Here is a 21344-nt window from a genome sequence, read left to right as displayed (position 1 = left end):
TCGTGGAGGAAAGACTTTATTTCTTTAACAATGCAGGTACACATTCATCAGTAAGACTAATGAGACTAAACCTAAATTATTATAGGGGAGATTCTCCTGTGGGTGGTACCCCATATAAACCTTAGCCCTGTTTATCCTGTGGAAACTGTTAAGATGCAATTTAGAGCCTTAACTTACAAATGCAGAACAGGTTCTCCAGCATAAGATATGCTCTTTCTAGTCACTCTCTCACCTGAAACAAGTTAGTGGTTTACCAATAAACCTTTCTTTTCATACAATGGAGTAACCCTTCATTTAGATGTCAGTTGGCAGAAGTCCTGCCAGCACTTCAGCAATCATCTTATGCTTTCTACAGACAACCTTAACCCTTAGAGGACCGGGCCAATTTCAATTTTTGCATTTTCGTTTTTTGCTCCTTGTGCTTAAAAGGCCATAGCACTTGCATTTTTTCACCTAGAAACCCACATGAGCCCTTATTTTTTTGCGCCACTAATTGTACTTTGCAATGACAGGCTGTATTTTTTCATAAAGTATACTGCAAAACAAACAAACAAACAAAAAAAAAAAGAAAAATATTCAATGTGTGGTGAAATTGAAAAAAAAGCATTTTTTTTTTATTAGGGGGGTATTTGTTTTTACGCCGTTCACCCTGGGGTAAAACTGACTTGTTATACATGTTCCTCAAGTCGTTACGATTACAACAATATGTAACATGTATAACTTTTATTTTATTTGATGGCTTGTAAAAAATTCAAACCATTGTTAACAAATATATGTTCTTAAAATCGCTCTAGAGTGTCACTGTCGTTTAAATTTAGTTGTTTTTTTTTTTTTGCAGAAATCAATAGTACAGACGATTTTAAGAAACGTTGTAATTGGGTTTATTAGCCGAAAAAACATTATTATCATGAAAAAGCAGTTTGAAGCTCTCCCCCCTGTCTTCATGGTTTTCTATGGAGAGGAGAGGGGTGGAGGGAGATGAGGCAACAAAACAGGACAATAAAGAGTTAATTTACAGCTACATCACTGGACTATCTCCTCTGAAGTCAGCACTGACCTCTCTTACCTTTGAATACTGCCTTTCACACAGCTCCCACTGTGTAATCTTTTGTTCTCTGCTCTCTGCTGGTGACTAATCTCCCTTCTCCCCCCTCTCCATAGATTAGACAGGGCTTGACTGATGTAAACTAGTCCTGATTTCCTGATAATGAGCAGTGAATGAGAGAGAAGAGGGAGGGGGGGGGGACCTCGGGAAAGACTTTTTGAATGCAGACAATGGCATATTTGCTTAATAAACCCAATTAAAAAGTTTCTTAACCCTTTCATGACCTGGGGTCATTGATGCCTCAATGCCAAGGTTGTTTTTGGACATCAGCTCATGGGATCATAATAATCCCATAAGCTGATGTCCCTGTGTCTGCCCCCTCTCCTCTGTCCCCTGACGCTGTTACAATCTTGTGACAGTGGCAGGGGAGAGAGGGGGAGAGGGCAGATAGCATGACCGCACGCCCGACGGGCCCTGTCTTTCCTCCCTACCTCCCTCACCAATGGACACCAGCAGAGAATTCTCCCTCTGTTGAGGGAGAATTCTCTCTCTGGAGCCCTATTGATCCTGCGGTCGTGCTGACCGCAGTATCTATAGGGTTAACTCTCAGCACCGGAGCACGGCTCCAGTGCTGCGAGTTGCAGCGGGTCCCGGCTATCAGTGATGACTACAAATGACACAGGCACAGCTCCTGCGCCTGTTTCATCTTGGATCGTTAATTAGCGTTGCTGCAGCATCAGGCATAGGCTGCAGCGATGTTAATTAACTGTGGAGCTGCGGGGGGGGGGGGGGTTTAAAATCGTCTGTACTATTGATTTCTGCAAAAAAAAAAAAAAAATCACACTTTAAACACACTAAGGTTGGGGTGATGAGGAGCTGCAGCCCATCTACTGCATGACTTTTTCTGCTATCATTGGAGTTGTGTGCTCTGTCCTCTGAGCGTGAATCTAACACAGTGCACGTTCAGCATTGCTTACCATCTCACTACTCAGGCAGCCATTGTTGTTGTTCTCGCTCTTTTTTTTTGGGGGGGGGGGGATCTTAAACTTAGTCCTACATTTGGCAAGCTCCGAACCATAAATGATAACATGTGATAATATTTCTTCCAAATTTCTGGAAAAGGATGTTGGGTGCAGTTATTAAGGAAATTAGCTCTTTATGGGGTTGACTTTGCTATTTATATTTCAATATTTAACTCCTACATCTGTAATAATCTACAGTCCAACAGTTTTTAGAACAATTACTTACTCTATAATCTATTCATGTTTATTTTACTTCTAAAGTCTACTCCTTCATAATCTATTCATTTACAGAATGTTACCTGGGGGATTTGCTTTATTTTATTAGTCTCGGTTGACACTGTATGGTATTTTATGGCAAGTTACTAGAATACAAAATGTACTTTGTGAACTCATTTTGTTTTAAGTTCCCCATAAAAGTGAATGGCCTTAATTCCTGAAACACAAGACACCTTTAGGTCCCAGCATTTTAGTATATTCTGCACTGTTCTTCATATCTTGTGCCAAAACCTAACTGCTAATGATCCTGACATTTCAGGTTTTTGCTTTTATCAGAAGTTCGTGACATACTTGAAACATTTTGTGCTATCTGACAAACTCAGCTCTGCTTAATATCCTCTAATAAAACATACAGAACTTGTCTACTTATTAGTCATAAGACACAAACTATAGTGCCCATTGGTGACTTGGTAGGAACACTTTGATCCATGTGTTCCTCATGTATACGATTCCCATAAGCAGTGCCACATATACCTGTACCAGTTACTCTTGTGATAAATCAAGGCACAAATTAAGCCCAATGCAACAGCAGTTGGCTTCTGACATTGTTCTGTCAATGTTTGCACCATGACTTTTAGCAGTGTCTCAGCCATCTGTAAGAGGTAGATTTAGCATGTCTTTATAGGGTTTTTCATGGACTGTAACACAGTTTAATCATCTGACATTTACGGAGGTCAATGTGTTCACTAGAGGCTAGTGAGCATATCTAATTACACTTTTGGCTGCCATATGTTATTGAAAAATTACCCTTTGCTACTGGACTGTGCCTGCATTACACAATGGTGTGCCTCACTACAAATCTACTTACAATCTACAAGACTTCTGCTGATTAAAGTAATAAACTAGTTTAATGAATAACGGCAGTGAAGAAATAAATTCCCCTACAGTATATGATACATACATGATCAATACATTACATGTAACCATGAATAGAAAACTATTTATGGTCAGCGTTCCTAAATTGCATTTTCCTACAAAGGTAATAAAATTATTTAAAATCTTTCTGTGTTATATGTGGCGGACATCCACAATGGCTTGTCTCACAATAGTTGTCAGTGGACTTTTCCAGTTTTCTAAGCAGGAATATGATTAACTAGATACAGAGTAACAGAGGACTACGAAACATGGATGATAAACCCTATAGGAACTTTAATGGTGGCTATACTGCCATTAAATGTCTATTTAACCAGATAAGGAGCCACCTGATTTGTTTAGGGTTTATGTTCACATGTTCAGGTTATTAATTGCAACTACTTAATACAAAGCCAATAACAGATCATAAATGAAGGATATGTATAAAGAAGATTGCTCCTTATTTCAAATGCATGTATTTAACTCGTACACATCAGCCATACAGCTATATATGTCTCTACTGCTGATGCCCTGTGCAGTAGGAATGTGTATATGTTCCTGTTAAGAGATTTTAATGCATGCCGGGCTGCTTCAGTGTAAGTAGCCCTGCACACATTAATGTGCCAGAAACCAGGCATAACCACAGCATTTAAGGGTGTTTGCTTGTGGATGATGCGTAGAACCACATATAGAGTTGATAATATCCCTTTAAAAACTTGCACACGTGAAAACACCCAAGGCTGCATTCCAACAAATGGGGAAGTGACTGTCCAACGGGCAAATGGCTGGATCATTTGCATGCTTGCCCTTGACTGCTGCTGGTGACAGAAGCAGGGTAAGCACAGAGCAGTAGGGGAGGATTGGCAGTCACCCCACACAGCAGCCCTTCCCTCCCAGCAAACTGCAGAAGCTGTTACAGCAATATCCTCTCTGCTGCTGCTGCTGGTCTTCAGGAGTGGGTAATTGCTGTGCATTTACATGTCACTGTCTCAGCAGTGTGCTTATAGGCAAAACAGTCTGTGTGCTTTAGAGAAGGCTGAAGAATCTATGTAAGCTATTATTCATCTTCGGAATAGAGGAAGAGGTGCATGGAATAAATATACACCCTTAGGCTGGGTTCACACTATGTATATTTGAGGCTGTATTTGGTCCTCATGTCAGGTCCTCATAGCAACCAAAACCAGGAGTGGATTGAAAACACAGAAAGGATCTGTTCACACAATGTTGAAATTGAGTGGATGGCCGCCATATAACAGTAAATAACGGCCATTATTTCAATACCACAGCCGTTGTTTTAAAATAACAGCAAATATTTGCCATTAAATGACGGCCATCCACTCAATTACAACATTATGTGAACAGAGCCTTTCTGTGTTTTCAATCCACTCCTGGTTTTGGTTGCTATACAGCCTCACAAATACAGCCTCAAATATACATAGTGTGAACCCAGCCTTAAAAATATAATATTTTAATAAAGACCTTCTTTGTGCATGAAGAATGAGTTAACCTAGGATCAAGGCACTGAGTAGACCGCTAGCCTTGATATATTAGATCATTTAGATATATGCACAAAGAGGCCTGCAAATTCTATTTTTGGTTGGTTGGTTCTCTATACCCTGCCAGGTATTTTTTATATTGAACCATATATATTTATTTAATCTGCACAATTTAGTTAAGGGGGTAAAGAGCGGTCTGGAGGAGAAAAGTCTCTAAAGGTGCAGGAAAAGTGTCTAAAATGCAAAATGAATAAAATAAAGAAAAAGAAGTCATGTGTGCCACTTTTTCAGCCAAAATTCTTGAGGAGACACATAAATAAATCTGGGCCATTGCTCTTTAGGCTAGTGGTAAATTTTGGCCAATATCCTCTGTGATGTCTATATGCCATGTGATTTTAAAGTGGTACACTCAGTTTGTTATACATTAAAACAAAATGAGTGTACCGCTTTAAAATCACATGTCATATAGACATCACAGAGGATATTGGCCAAAATTTACTACTAGCCTAAAGAGCAATGGCCCAGATTTACTTAGCGATTTCAGAATCGCTAGGATAAGTTAAAGCGTTAAATGGGTTCAGGTAATTAAGGCTAAAATTAGCCAATCCTGAAGGGTTAATATGGTAACTTCTTAACGCAAAATTAGCGAACTTCACAAACCAAACCTTAAAGGACAACTCCGGCGGGACCCCCCCCCCCAAAAAAAAAACACAGACACCATACTCGCCATCCCTCCGGTGACGATCACCACTCCATTCGCCCGCCGTCCGCCTCACCGTCACCTGCCTCCGCCGTCCAGCGATGTCTCTTGCTTCCGGGTCCATGAGAGAGAAAAGGCTGCCAGTGCGCTTGCGCACCGGCAGCCTTTTCATTGGCTGGAGCGCATCACATGGCTTCCAGCAAGCTCAGCCAATCAGGGCTGAGCAAGCTGGAAGCCATGTGATGCGCTCCAGCCAATGAAAAGGCTGCTGGTGCGCATGTGCACCAGCAGCCTTTTCTCTCCCATTCACTCTCAATGAAGACGCCGAAGAGGAAGAAGACCCGGACCGCCCCCCAGCTCTGACGTCACCCGACACCAGAGAAGAGGACCGTGACGACCGTAATAGGTAATGTATACATTCTTTAACTTCCGGGGTGGGGGTCGGGGGTCGGAAAGTGGGGGAAGGGGGCCAGACCGGGTATTTAACCACATTACAAAGTTATATAACTTTGTAATGTGTGTTAAATAAGCCAAAAAAAAATTTCGACGGAGTTGTCCTTTAACAAATCTATATTTACCTTTCTGTGCTCTTCCCAGTGTATTCTTTAATGTCTTTAGCTGTCCCAAGCCCACTCAAGGAATCAGGACAGCACCGTGGGCAGTGATTGGCTGAGCGCACTGTCACTTCCGAGACACAAGAGTGACAGCCTGTTCAGCCAATCACTGGCCGTGACGTTGTTCCTTTTCAGTCAGTCAGGGATTGCCTGAGTGGGCTGGAGGTGGCAGAAGACACTGAAAAAGAACACCAGGGGAGTGCGAACAGGTCAATAAACCATTTGTTGTTTTTTTTTTTTTGCAAATATTGATAGCTAATTGTCAAATTGTCAAAAAAAGCAATCAGCCATATTTTTTATTACAATAATTAAATAAGCTATAGACAGCTGTCCAGTGGGGCAGGATTGGGGCTAATTTTATACTACATTGCTCTAACATCTATCAGCATACAAAATCATTTTCAAATACTATTAAACAAAATGTAAAACAAGCAAACGTAAGCAGGAACGCTCTGCATAAGATAGCTTGGATACACGATAATCACTGACGTTCTTCTTGTCTATTCAAGAATGGTAAATTAAATAAAAGCGCTGAGTAACTTGGGGATAATCACTTGTTTCAAGAAACCCTTCATTTAGAGTACTTGTAAAACTGTTTCGAAATGATAATTATCAATTATGTGTTAAATACAGTCCAAAGCATCAGTGTATAATTTTAAATTAACTGCAGAAGACTATATAGAGCTCCACAACATCTACACTATAAATATCTGGAATGCCTATCTCATCTAAAAAGAGTGATCTTGATAATATACTCTTAAAGGGGTATTCCGTGAAAAATGTACTTTCCCCCTATCCACAGAATAGGAGAAAAGTAGATGATTGTTGGGGGTCCGACCCCTGAACCCCCCCCCCCCCCCCCCCCCCTCGGATAGCTGCTTTAAATCTAAGATCTGTCCTGCGATCCATTTGGCAGGTAATGCAGTTATTGTCATAAAAAATAAATTTTAAAAATGCAGCTCCGTGCCCGCAGGGCGTATCTGTGCCCTAACTTTGCACCACCCCTCTGTCCCTCCTCCCCACCATCTTCATCATTAGGAATTCTCCAGGCAGATTGCCTATTATTTACCACCTGTGTTACCACAGCGCATGGGCTGGATCATTAAGACACCTGTGCAATGTTCAAACAGAAGTAAATGTTACAGTGGCATTCCTAATGATGAAGAGGGTGGGGAGGAGAGACGGAGGGGGTGGTGCAAAGTTAGGGCACAGATACGCCCGTTGGGCACACGGCTGCAATTTTAATATTTATTTTGTATGACAATAACTGCATCACCTGCCGAACGGACCGCAGGACAGATCTTGGATTAAAAGCAGCTATCTTAAGGTACAAGCGGTTTGGGGGGGTCAGATTGTGGGTACAGAGTTGCTTTAATGTAATTTCAGGTTTATAAGATTGCATTGAACATGTTGTTTGTTCTGTGTTTTGTTTTGTTTTTGTAATTATTTTTTTTTATATTTGTCTGAAAAATCTTATAAAATATTTGAACAAGAAACAAGAAACTGTTACAGTTGAACAGTTGTTGGAACCCCTGGCAATACATTTTAATTTGGCAGAGAGAGTTGTCATTCTTCTGTTGTGCATCCGCAGAGTAAGTTGGGCATTACACTGTTAGCATGCACTCTTCCACAGTAAGGAAAGTTGTTTGTAGCCACATTCTGCTTTGGTTAATAGAGAAGAGTCCTGAATGGAGAATCCCTCTTTATTACCTTAGGATTCCCTAAAAAGGTAACTGAAGAAGGGTTTCCAAAGCAAGACATGTCCTTTAGGACAAAAAGGACACACATACAAACAGCACCGATGGTAATTTTTATTCTTAGGTTACTTTAGGATTTTTATTCTTAGGTTACTTTACTTGAGATACTTATTTAGCCAAGCCAGTTAGGACAATGCAGTGACATGTGGGCTGTAGAGCAGCATGTATCTTCAGGTATGGAGGAGATCAATCACAATTTCTAGCATACAGACAAGTAATCATATGCTTTCGGCAATATCGGCCCTAGGTTCTTGACTAGTGGGACTATCCCATACAATTATCTATTACATTGTGCAAAATTACTTAAGATTAGCATTTATTAACACAATTCTCCATCCACATACTTCACAGTCTAAATCACAGATGAGATTGAAGCATCTCATTTCTCTCCAGAAGCTTTCTCCAAGGCTGTGAGCTTTACGTCATTCGTTTTTGAAAAAGGTTAAAAATAGAATCTACCAGCAGTGTAAATAATTTATTTCCTTTGCTTCTGAGAGAAGCCTTTTTGTTTTATTGCCAGCATGGCTTAACGCTCGAGATTCTAGGCTAGATATCTTAAAAGACTTCTAGGTTAATGACAGCAATGCAATGTGACCTGTATTCCACACACATAAAAGAAATAGCAACAGAGTAAAATAAACATTGCAAAGTGTGCGTTTGTAGAATGCTCTTCACCTTTATGTGGATATTGGTTACTATGTAGTGTAAGGCCTTAAGGATGTGCAAGACACAAGGATTCTTTCTATAATATTTGAATTTTCTTTCATGCACTACCTCCTGTGGCGCTGTTTAAGACATAAAATCGTATATAAGCTTTGCTTGGAGTGCCCATTTAAACATGTGTTGATGAACAGAAAAACTATGGGGGACATTATTAAGAGAGGAGTACTCATACACCTGTCTTAAATTGGCCACCACCCCCAATTATCCCGCCTTTACACAAAAAGATTTATCTGACAGATTTTTGAAGCCAAAGCCAGAAATGGATTTGAAAAGAGGAAAAATCTGTCTTTTCTTTATGACTTGTTCTCTGTTAATAGTCTGTTCCTGACTTTGGCTTCAAAAATCTGTCAGATAAATTTATCTACTAAGGGGGCCTTCACACAAATTTGTGGACATTACAAATGGGAAAGAAATGTAATGGATTTATTCCCCGCTCGGCATGATGTGTCAATATCATGCCAGCAGCTGGGAAACTCTTTGAATTGCTACAGCTTTGTAACTACACCCATCAGGCAAGCGGGGTATATGGCTGGAGTTTGCTACAGAACAGGGGTAAATCTGTCCCTTTTCCGTGACGTATGCCAGGGGCGCATTTTGATAAATGTCCCCCTATGTTCTAAAGCTCTGTAAATGGAAACAAATGTTTAGACTTTCCATATTAACCGACAGTACCATATAAAACTTGACTCATGCCTCTAGTTTCACATCACACTAGACAATCTAATATTGCATGCAGCTGATGCCAGTACTTCAGTTTTACTCAATGCATTAAAGTGATACACATTAAAGCAAAGCACATAGTAAAGAACAGTCTATCATTCCAAAACCTAAAGGCTATGCTTGTTCCTCATCTAAATACTAACTATATTTTATCATTTATCATTTGGCGCTAACAGCTACATTTCTGGCGACAATACTGAACAAGCTCTGAAAAAAAAAAAATAGAAAGAAGTAACACTAATCTATTCACAAACCTAACACATCCACCATCAAGTCCTAGTAAAGGTTGTTTCTTCTAAACTGACAATTGTGTTTTATATTTGAATCCTCCAAACTTGAGATGAGCAAAGCAAATCCAGTGAAGCAAGATTAGCTGCGAATTGGGTAGTCAATTTGCTTTGTTCTGGGAATCGAAGTCCCACCCATTTGCTAAGGAAATTCACAAAAATCTATATAGCAGCCACACATGTTAGCTGTCTGGAGCATCACTGGGGGGAGAAAGAGATAAACCATAATCCCTAGCGCCCGTCCAATCAGCTGCCAGCCCCTCTGTGACGTTTCCGGAGGTGGCCACTCAGCTGTGTGTGGAGGAGAGAGCAGGATCACAGCAGGCAGTTAGAGCAGAGCAAGGAGAGACTAAGAGCAATATAAGGACAGAGAGGAGAGGATAGAAGGGCTGATTGTGGGTGATTATTTGTTAGAGCTGTCAGCCAAGTGTCCAGTTTACCAAGCAATTGGATGCCTATAGGAATTTACTGGGACCAATGAAGACACAGTCCATATTATTAACTCATTAGGCACTATAAACTCATCTAAACTCATACTGATTTATACCAAATTTACTGGGGTTAGTAAATTGAGTGTATGCCTTACATAATGAGTGGTCATTACTAATGGTGTACGACCTCTGATTATATAAGGCGCACACTCATTTCACTAATGATTCTTCAGTGGTCGCACTCCACTCCTACTGTGTTCTAAAAATCCATTTTCATTAGTAATGGGTCACTCTACGTCTACATTAAAATAAAATTTAAAAAAAATCAATTGAAATCGATATGAATTTGACAATTGGTTTGTTTGAGACACTCGGATTAATTCTTGGACCCTGTAATTATTTAATCTTTATCTATAAGAAGATACATTGGTCTCCAGGGTATCACATATGGTCCTTATCAGGTGACTCTCATATATGACCCATATTTTTCGGCACGCTTTATTTGCTTCTTATGACAACTATATAATTCAGTTCACATGTAAATTGCATTCCACAATTGTAGGGACACTGTCATTTATATAGTGCAGTTAATGGCAAGACAAATGGCAGCAAACTTCTATTTATGCTTCAATAGGAAGACAATTTGAATGTCACCCTAACACTAGAATGTTGGCACCATTGCCCGACTGAGCAAAACAACTGGAAAGTTTCATTAACTGAAATATCTCCAAATTTTTGCATTGTGCATACATGGTACCTGATAAATTACATAGAATACATGGTGACAAACTAATATCAACAAAATAATAGAATAAGCCTGCACTCTCTCAGAGTCTGTAACCTGACAGAGCATCCGGGCATATTCTATTATTTTGTCACCATTTTTTTCCCCTCAAAATCTGTATTTAAAGGTTTTTGAAAATTTAGTACTACAGAGCATGTATGAATACAGCATTAAATGCTTTTAGAAAGATGTGGAAATCACAATAAATGATCTCATAAAACTTAGAATATGAATAATATATTGATTCTGTTGTTATTACATACAAATAGGTGTTCAGCAAATAGAAGTTAAATCACGACAGGTAATTCTGGAACCTAACTGTACTTTAAACGCCCTAATCATAACAACATGTAAAGATAGTCTAATTGAAATATTACATATCAATATGATTTGTTTATCCTTTGTTATTAGATTATATTGGCGAGGGGTAGAACCCCTGAAAAGAATAGAAATCCTATTAAACAGCTCCTGTTTTAAAAAAAAATTTAAACAACCACCTCATTAGGTTCTAAAATGAACTTATTAATGAAAAAAATCAACCGCTTAGCGACCCATGACATATCTGGAAGTCATGGTGCCGCGGGGGGAGTTCAGAGAGGGGTGCCGCCGGGACCCTGCTCTGAACGGCGCTGCTTCTGGCTGATATCTGCAGCCAGGGAGCGCCTCTATTAGTCGGCACAGGTTGCCGCGCAGGCCAGTGCAATGTATCACCGATCTAATGGATCTTTGCTGTGTATATACACAGCATTGATCTCTATGAGAGATCAATGCTGTGTATATACAAGTCCCCCAGGGGGACTTTCAATTACAGTGTTAAAAAAGTAAAAATGTGTTTTTATTAATAAAAAATCCCCTCCCCTAATAAAAGTCCAAATCACCCCCCTTTTCCCATTTTAAAAATATAAATAAACAAATAAACAAACATATTTAGTATCGCCACGCACGTAATCGCCTGAACTATTAATTAATCACATTCCTGATCTCGCACGGTAAATGGCGTAAGCGCAAAAAAAATTCCAAAGTGCAAAATTGCTCATTTTTGGACGCATTAAATCCAGAAAAAATTTAATAAAAAGTGATCAAAAAGTCGCATATGCGCAAACAAGGTACCGATTGAAAGTAAAGATCATGGCGCAAAAAATGACACCTTACACAGCCCCATAGACAAAAGCATAAAAGTGCTATTAGCATGGGAATAGAGCGATTTTAAGGAACATATATTTGTTAACAATGGTTCGAATTTTTTAAAAGCCATCAGATAAAATAAAAGTTATACATGTTACATATTGTTGTATTTACAACGACTTGAGGAACATGCATAACAAGTCAGTTTTACCCTAGGGAGAACGGCGTAAATGCATAACTCCCTGAAATCCAAACAAATTCAGTTTTTTTTTTCAATTTGACAGCGCAAATGATTTTTTTTCCGGTTTCGCAGCATATTTTATGGGAAAATAAAGTCTGTCATTGCAAAGTACAATTGGTTTTGCAAAAAATAAGGGTTCATATGGGTCTCTCGGTGAAAAAATGCAAGTGCTATGGAGTTTTATACATATAGTGGAAAAAGCAAATGTGCAAAAACGAAAATTGGCTTTGAACTTAAGGAGTTAAAAGGGTAAAGAATTTAGTCAACGGGCAAAAAAAAAATAAAAATAAAAATAAAAATAAATAATAATAATAATAATAATAATAATAATAATAAAAACAACATTTAATATTTCTAGATGACATGACACCATTTTCATAATGAATCTATGCTTCCTATATTTCTTGCATGTATAATTATGAGGTTTAGGGGATGGTGCTTTGTATTTACTTAATTAGATTCAAAGAAGTTTGCAATGTGAGCTCACTAGAATTTTTTTTATTTTTTTTTATCATTTTTACGCCTGCAATCTGAGGAAGTCTTACATATATATCTGACTGTATGTGGTACATTATTCTTTCCAATTTTTAGTACTTTTGTATGTCATCCTGTCAGACACCCTCTGTTCCCTGGCTGCAAAAGATTTTTAAAATCTGGATTTTGGAAGTATTAGTGTATCTATTATTATAAGGAAGATCACTTTAGAATATTCAAATTGGAAACTAAAATTGGTAGAATTCTACTCCGAAATACACTTACATTGGCATTCTTTACAGCATTTGCCAGGAGTAAATGCAGGTGCAGAATAAGCTGGACATGTTGGTTCAGTACAGACTAATGTTTCACACTGCACAGTCCCATTCTGTGAAGAACAAATAAGTAAATTACTACCATATTATTCTAAGTAGCTGTAGAAAATAATATTAAACATTAAACCCTGTGTCACATATTACATTACCAGCCTCATGCTGCTAATAAAAATCTCCCGCAGAAAGCTGATCCTTTACACAACATAAAAGAATAACACAACAGGGAAGGCTTTGTATCTATTGCTGAAAACATGGAGGAGACATTTTCTCATCATTCAATATCTGCATTGATTCACAATCTTGTCCTTTCAGGTTGATGCTAAATTCATAGTATTTCCCACCAGCACACACAAACACATGCTTTATTGGATAAATGTTGATAATTCTGCAAGAATAAAATATACTCTAGCTAACCTAGCTACAAGAAAAGGTTAAATTGCATATAGTGAATAAATATCTAAGTATTCCAGCTCTTGTGTATTAACACTTTATTCACACAAGGCACTGTAGCACTGCAGTTTACTTGATTTGTGTGGGAATAAGAGTGCACCCACAATCATATACTTTTCTATTCTGTGGATAGGTGATAAGTGCTGTTATTTGGCCAACCCCCTTAAAGGGAACCAATAAGCCCAATTGGGCTGCAATCCAGTCCTGTCAGTTTCTTTGTGAATATATACTTGCAGAGGATCTTTCAGACCGCTGCGAGTATGTAAATCACCCTCCCCTTTACCCACACTCTGCTTGCACATACATTACCCGTCCTCAATCCAGCTTACTGCATGGGGTCCCAGATTCCTGCTTTCCCGCCCAGCTAGGTAACGCACTTATTGGCTGGGCGGGAGAGTAGGAAGCTGGGACCCCATGCAGCAAGCTGGATTGAGGACGGGTAATGTATGTGCAGCGTGTGGTTAAGGGGCACGTGATTTATATACAGTAGCATGAAAGATCCGTTGCAAGTATGTATTCACAAGGAACTGACAGGACCTTGGATTGCAACGAATCTCGCTGCAAAACTCGCAGCGAGATATCCGCTGCTATCCGTTATGTGTGAAGGCACCCTTAAACACATTTTCATTATATACTATTTTTATTAGATTAATCAATTCCTATCATAGTAATAATGATAATAATGATTACAGTAATAATACTACTAATAATTCTGGGTTCACATATTGTAAACAAAAAAGGCCATAAAATAGGTATAAAAAGTGGTGAGTTGGTCAGTACTTTGGTTGGTATTTTTTAACAAAACCAGGAGTGGGTCAGAAACACAGATAACGTACAAAATTTTCCATTATAGCTTTTCTTTGTATCTATTTTTTTTTTGCAATTTTTCATCTTATAGTGGGTACACCCAGCCTAATAGTAATAAAAGTAATAATAATTATAAATATTAAAAGCAGTATCTGTACAGATCCTGAGTAAAATGACAGTTTTTTATAAATATGCATTAAATGTATCATCCTACCATGCATATACACTTCTTACAGTCGTCTGTCCAGGACTCCAGCTCTCTGTAGACATTGCCCTTTACAGTGCAAGATCTTTCACAGTAGCATTGATCTAACCTATTCATCCTCTGCTCAGCTCTTGACAGCTGCAAAGAGATTTTAAGCAAGTAAGAAAAAAAGATGTGTGACACAAACAATATTTTCCATAATTCCATAATAATACACTGAAGGTAAAAGCCAGCTGTGACATACAAAGCAAATGTCAGATTCTGTGTAACAACAGCGATTAAATTGGCAATACATTCCTACCTGATACAAGAACAATGCACAAATATTGGCTATTTAACCTTGCAAATATGGGTACAGTCTACAGTATTAGGCATGGAGATGAAGTGTACATAGTATATTCTGAAAGTCTAAGAAAAGAAATCTTGTTGTAATGTGTATGCACTGTTTAATAAAGCCTTGTTCGTGCAGTGCTTTTGGAGTAAACTGTGCAAAATACTTGCCAAAAAGTCATGCAATTCGCACAGTTCCCACTGTGCACTACACCAGTCATGGATTGCATCTGGCTTTGCAGTTCAGCTCTACTTAAGTGAATGAGGCTAAGCTGCAATACAACATACAACCAGTGGTGGATTAAAGGGGTTATCCAGGCTTAGAAAAAGTTCTTCAGTGAACAGAGCTTAAAGGAGCAGTCCAGCGATTAAAAAACTTGTCAGCCGGCAGGGGGGGAAATAATAAACAATTGTGCCCCAGAAGCACTAAGTCACGGGCTCCAGAACCCAGGCCACAACGCCTTTTCCCACCAAGTTCCAAGGACATCACGACTTGGAGAATATGCCTGACCCTGATCAGGAAACACTGTGCACAATGGTCATTTCTTTTAATTATATCCATTTTAAATTTGGAAACAACGCTCCCCCCCTCTTCCCCCAATAACTGTGCATTAGAAGATGGCACTTCCTGTTCTATCTGCATAGCACCCATCTCCAGAGTGACACCTGCTTGATGAAATGCAACTCTACCATGCAGGGTCTCTCATCAGAGATGAGGGCTATAGGTCTCCTAATACACAGTTACTAGTAGAGGGGACATTGGTGCCTCTATTAAGGCATTTATGCTGAAAATTCAAAAAGAAGTAATTAGAAATAAAATAGAGGTAATTTAGTGGAATGACCATTGTGCACAGTGCTACATGATCCTGGTTGAAATTTATCAAACAGACACAAACTCACACTTATAACCACAACAGAACCCCCATAGAAAGCCAATAGAACAGTGAACAAATCCATTTGCAAAATAAGTAAACAAACTAACTGAATGGACTTTTCAAAAGGATAGCCAAATAGAAGGTCTAATAGAAGCGCTGCCCACCAGCATGGATTCTCTACAGAGCCAGCTGGCTGCTACTGAATACAGGGCTCAGTCACAAACATGTTGCAGTACTAGCAGGACACAAATGGATCTAGTCTTTCCCTTCCTCTCCTGGAATTTTACAACAGCTTCTTGCTGTAAGGCAGCGTTTCCCAACCGGGGCGCCGCGACACACTGGGGTGCCAGGAGAACCCGCCAGGGGTGCCGCGGGATCCCGGTGGGAAATGTGCACTGTCTCTTTAAGCATCCCGAGAAGCTGCGGCCGTGCAGCTTCTCGGGATGCACAGATCGCTTTGATGTTCCGCCTGCACAGTGAGCAGGCGGAACATTAAAAAGTGAGCAGAATACAGAAGCAGGACCTGTCAGTGTCCTCCTCCTGCATTTCCTCCCATAGGCTGCCGGCACTTCATACCAGCAGCCTATGGGACGCCGGGATGTGACCTCTCCAGCAGGCGTGCCTGATGGAGGTCCCTGTGGCTCGCAAGATGGAGCCCGTAGAGGAGGAGAGCTGCTTCCTGCAGCCATACAGCGCGATTAGGTGAGTAGGATGTTTGTTTTTTTAGGGGCACCTCTGGGGGCATTATTAGTATATGGGGGCACCTCTGGGGGCATTATTAGCTCATGGGGCACCTCTGGGGGCATTATTAGTTCATGGGGGCACCTCTGGGGGCATTATTAGCTCATGGGGGCACCTCTGGGGGCATTATTAGCTCATGGGGGCACCTCTGGGGGCATTATTAGTTAATGGGGGCACCTCTGGGGGCATTATTATTTCATGGGGGCACCTCTGGGGGCATTATTAGCTCATGGGGGCACCTCTGGGGGCATTATTAGTTCATGGGGGCACCTCTGGGGGCATTATTAGCTCATGGGGGCACCTCTGGGGGCATTATTAGCTCATGGGGCACCTCTGGGGGCATTATTAGCTCATGGGGGCACCTCTGGGGGCATTATTAGCTCATGGGGGCACCTCTGGGGCATTATTAGCTCATGGGGGCACCTCTGGGGGCATTATTAGTTCATGGGGGCACCTCTGGGGGCATTATTAGCTCATGGGGGCACAGCAGGGGATCCTACATACAGGGGGCATCCCACATTCCTACTCGCTTTACTGCACATAACACCAAACAGCGCAGTTACTTTGGGAGCCTACAGGAGGGAGAAAGGAAAGGAAGTTGCTAGAAATGTGCGGAGCCTGAATTGTTTGTCTCGCAGGTTCTGAAAAGATGAAAGTATCTGGAAGAAATCATCATGGAGGACTGGACTGGATGGAGAGGAAAAGGGAAAGTGACGCCTCAGATTAAAGAAGACGTCACCTGTGAGTCACTGTATGACAGTTTTCCTATTTTGTAGAACATTATTTAGTAGGGGTGCCCCGAGGAATTTTTTTTTTCCAAGGGGTGCCCCCAGGTGGAAAAGGTTGGGAAGCACTGATGTAAGGTAATACAGAGACTATTTTATAGTCTGCACTGACAGGAGAAGGAGGGGGAAGAAGTCAGCAGGTTAGGAAGAATATACAAGACTTTTGCCCTTTACCTTCTCTACCCCCAAACTACTCTCTCCTATCCTCTACTCCTGACCACCCCTAACTGTCATGAAAATAACTACACAACTTACACAATCCTTATGCCTCAGAATAATTTCTAATAAAGGGGTAGAAAAATAAAAAAATGTGGATGTAAATATATTAGGATGTGGAGTTAATATAATAGGTACTATAAGAATACAGCAGGTGCCTCTGAACTATTCGGTTAGTTTACCTATCCTTCCAGATTTGCAATCTATTGATCGTTATAATCTTTGTTTCTTCTAGAGCGAGAGATTTCTACTGGCCACAGATACTGTGTATGTACATCAGCATGCTGTACTAATATACATTATAAACACATTTAGCAGTTCTATGAATTTTTCAGCCTTTCCTCCTTTCTCTTTACAGCCAACAATGAATATATTACTGTCGCATAACAGCATATCATCCTTTTTTGGACTTTGCAAGCAGTGATGCATCGAACTCTGATGGCAATAGGATTGAATTACTGACAACAGCAAATTACTCCATATATTTAAATTCTTCAATTCTGTCATTTTGTACTCTTAAAGGAGAACTCTGGGGAAATGTAAAAATCCTGAGTGGTCAGGGGTGTGGAGCGACATAATAAAGAAGCTATGCTCACCCATCCCAGAGCAGCGTAACAGCTTACGGACCTGTGCCGGTTTCCTGCCACGTCAAGTCCCGGATGAGAATGGCCTGCTCAGCCAGTCTTATACTGAGGCGGGACATCTCTGCAGTCACTGAATGGTTGAGTGGATATTTCCTGAAGGGTGTGAAGGTGCAGGAAGCCAGGAGAAACAAGAGACTGGCGGCTGTTGGAAAGCTGGTGACGCTGCGCTGCAGAAACACGGTAGAGCATCGCTTCTCTATTATTTTCCCATGAGCCCCTGCCCACACTGGATTTTCACACTTCCCTGAAGTTCCCCTTTAATACTGTTTATTAATACTTTGCTGGATTATTGTAACATACTGCTGCATATAGTTGCATACAGTGGTGCCTTGGATTATGAGCATAAGTCGTTCCAGGACCGTGCTTGTAATCCAAATCCACTCTTAAACCAAAGCAAATTTTCCCATAAGAAATCAGAGAAATGCAGACAATTGGTTCCACACCCCCAAAATAATGATTTATATTTCTGAACAACATGTAAAACAAATGAAACGAACATTTAGAAACAGCAGAATATGTGATATTAAAAAGTTACTGTACAGTTATATAGAGGATGGGAAACACAAGGGCTGACAGAGACTGCATGGAGCATGAAGGAATGAGCAGGGCAGATTTGAGCACAGTATAGCTGCACTCTTTGTCCAGGGAGAGAGGGGTTACAGCTATGGAGAGATTACCTCCACAGTCCTGTCCCCTGATGCAAGCCCCAGTCTGAAGTGGATCTGCTATGATTTGGAAGGTGAAGGAGACTTCCTGGGTCAGAGTACAGGGCTGTAGACCACCCTATGCAGACCATGTCCCTCCTCCACTCCCGCTCCAACCCAGTACAGGGAGCTCTTAAACCAAAGCAATGTTCTTAAACCAAGTCAGAATTTTGAAAAACTGTGAGCTCTTAAACCAAAATGCTCTTAAACCAAGTTACTCTTAAACCAAGGTACCACTGTATTTGCAAAATATCAACTTTAAGAAATCTGTTAATGAAAAGAACATACAAGAAATATTTAAAAAAAAAACAAGCTTAATAGATATAGGGAAATAATTTATCAGACATGGTGTAAAGTGAAACTGGCTTAGTTGCCCCTAGCAACCAATCAGATTCCCCCTTTCATTTTCCAAAGAGCCTTTGAGGAATGAAAGGTGGAATCTGATTGGTTGCTATGGGCAACTGAGCCAGTTTCACTTCACACCATGTCTGATAAATCCCCCCATGTAGAAGCAAATATTTTATATAACTGACAAGAGAACCTGAAACAACATATAATTTCTACTACTGCATGTCCTTTTTCCGCTGAAGTCAGCATTACAAATACCTAATAATTTGGTACTTCCACATATTCCTTTAATATTTATGAACTATCCCACAGTTTGAGAACCCAAGATTATTTTAGTCTATGAAAGTTGATAATTAAGAGAAAAACTCAAGACATTTATATTTTTCTCAGTTGTGGTTTCCCACAGGAATACAGTCTCAGGTAATCCAGAAAGTATAAGCATTTTACACATTTAAAATGTATTTAAGTGTTTAACTTGACTTGCCCTTAAATGTGCTCTGTAAATTTTCCCTCCCTGCCATAGGCTATGTTCACGGAGAGGCGCATCCGTGCGCGCCCGCATCAGAGCTCCCCACTGCACACAATGGAGCATGCTGCCGAAGCCGCTTGCTTCACTGTGTGCACTGACAGGGTTTTCTGCGGCCGCAGAAAACTAACATGTCAGTTTCCCTCTGCGCCACTAGGGATCCTGGCCGGAGTGTATAGTATGTGTATACACTCCAGCCAGGATTCCATAGACTGCTGCGTAACGTATATTTTTGTATTAATCACGGCCGCTAGTTTTACAGAAATATACGTAGTGTGAGCATAGCCATAGTTTGTATCCATACAAACTTTTAGCTTTTTTCTTAGCACCTTTTAAACACAACTGGTCATGCTATTTAAAAGCAGACCTTGTACACAGAATAGAATGTTCACATCATGACTGCATTCTAATGGGAAAAAAATCTACTAAAGCAGAGCAATAAACATTGCAGTAATAGAATGATATATGCATCTTTGCATCTTGCATACATATGTGATACTTCTTTGTTGAAATGATTCAGAATACTGCATTTCTATAGCAAACAAAATAACCTAGAAAATCCTCTATACAATTTAATCATTTCAAGTACATTGCTGGAAATGAAAGTGTACTATTATTTATTTATTTATTTTTTCATATTTTATCCTCCAAGTCTGATCTGAAACACGGATTACAAGCACCTTTAATCCGTACTGTGCTTGCCTATTGCAAAATGATCCCGCTTTCTGCAAATGTTATAGGAAAATCAGCCTTGAGACTTCTGAGAGTTCTTAACTAAGATAAATCCCTTTGTTAACAAACAAAAATCTAAACTATTCAAGACTTACCTTGGCTGATGTTTTTGCTAAGATATCTTGTAGTTCCATAATTTTCTGCACTAGCCCATGGAAGTCATTGCATGTTGGACATGCTGAAACAAACAAACATTTAATAATAATTTTTATATACTGTAGCACCAACAGATTCCGCAGCACTTTACAATTCTACGTTTGGCTATTCTACGTTTGGCTATTCTATAGCCTTGCTTTATTATTTTAGAAAACAAAAGTGAGAAATATGCATATACATACTGCGATTAAGATCAGGACACTGGGAAATAAATCCTTGTGGCATGATCAGGATCTGTAGATCTTGCATGATCCCCTGTGGATAGGAACACTGAATGTAAACATTTTGTCACATTGTAAGCTACAAAGGAATCTGTCATATACAATATTTATTTCTTCATGAAATCAATTTTCAGCCATGTAACTGTGTCTAATTAAGATATCGCCTGCATGTAACAAAAAGCTGCCTATACGTTAACTAACATACTTCGCGTTCCGCTGAAGGATATAACTATATCGATTTTCCTTTATAGAGAATTCAAGCTAGTAGAATTGAAGGAAAGCAATTATTACTACCATGGCGAATGTACATATCTGAAAACAACAGTACATCTACGGTACAAACGACGAACAGGAAAAATAATAAAATGAATATTTCACACACAAGCAGAATATTGTTTTCCTATTAGAGGAATAAAGATACGCACTGAATGATCACTGTCTAAGAACAACTGGCGTCTGTGACCATCTTGTGACCAATAATGTGATACCAGGTAATGTCTGCATGATGACTGCTTCTCAGATAATGTGCTGACATCTCTTCTGTACAGCAGAAGGCAACATTTGTCCAACAAGGGTAAACTAGGGGACTCTAACTGCAGGCAGATTGTTGGGGCCAAGAGGTGTGGTGCTTCCGAAACGGCCGTACTCCTGTGGCTGCTCCTGTGCCACAGTATCTGAAGACACCATGGACAGATATCTGACAGATTACTCAAGAGTAAGGT

The 21344-nt window shown here is 39.9% G+C and overlaps 1 protein-coding gene across 1 annotated transcript in view; it reads right to left on the bottom strand.

The window, feature by feature from the left end:
* Nucleotides 1-21344, bottom strand: part of NELL2 (neural EGFL like 2) — a 178952-nt gene that overhangs the window by 90286 nt on the left and 67322 nt on the right. Inside the window, exons 6-9 of the mRNA XM_069955993.1 lie at nucleotides 20584-20656; nucleotides 20341-20423; nucleotides 14354-14482; nucleotides 12833-12935 (exon numbers count right to left, since the gene is read on the bottom strand). Coding sequence (XP_069812094.1) covers nucleotides 12833-12935; nucleotides 14354-14482; nucleotides 20341-20423; nucleotides 20584-20656 — 388 coding nt within the window. The remainder of the gene's footprint in view (nucleotides 1-12832; nucleotides 12936-14353; nucleotides 14483-20340; nucleotides 20424-20583; nucleotides 20657-21344) is intronic.

Source organism: Dendropsophus ebraccatus, chromosome 1 (genome assembly GCF_027789765.1).
Source record: "Dendropsophus ebraccatus isolate aDenEbr1 chromosome 1, aDenEbr1.pat, whole genome shotgun sequence".
In the NCBI taxonomy this organism is placed as follows: domain Eukaryota; kingdom Metazoa; phylum Chordata; class Amphibia; order Anura; family Hylidae; genus Dendropsophus; species Dendropsophus ebraccatus.
Note: the sequence above shows the minus strand (reverse complement) of the source record. Positions and strands in the feature narration are given on the sequence as shown.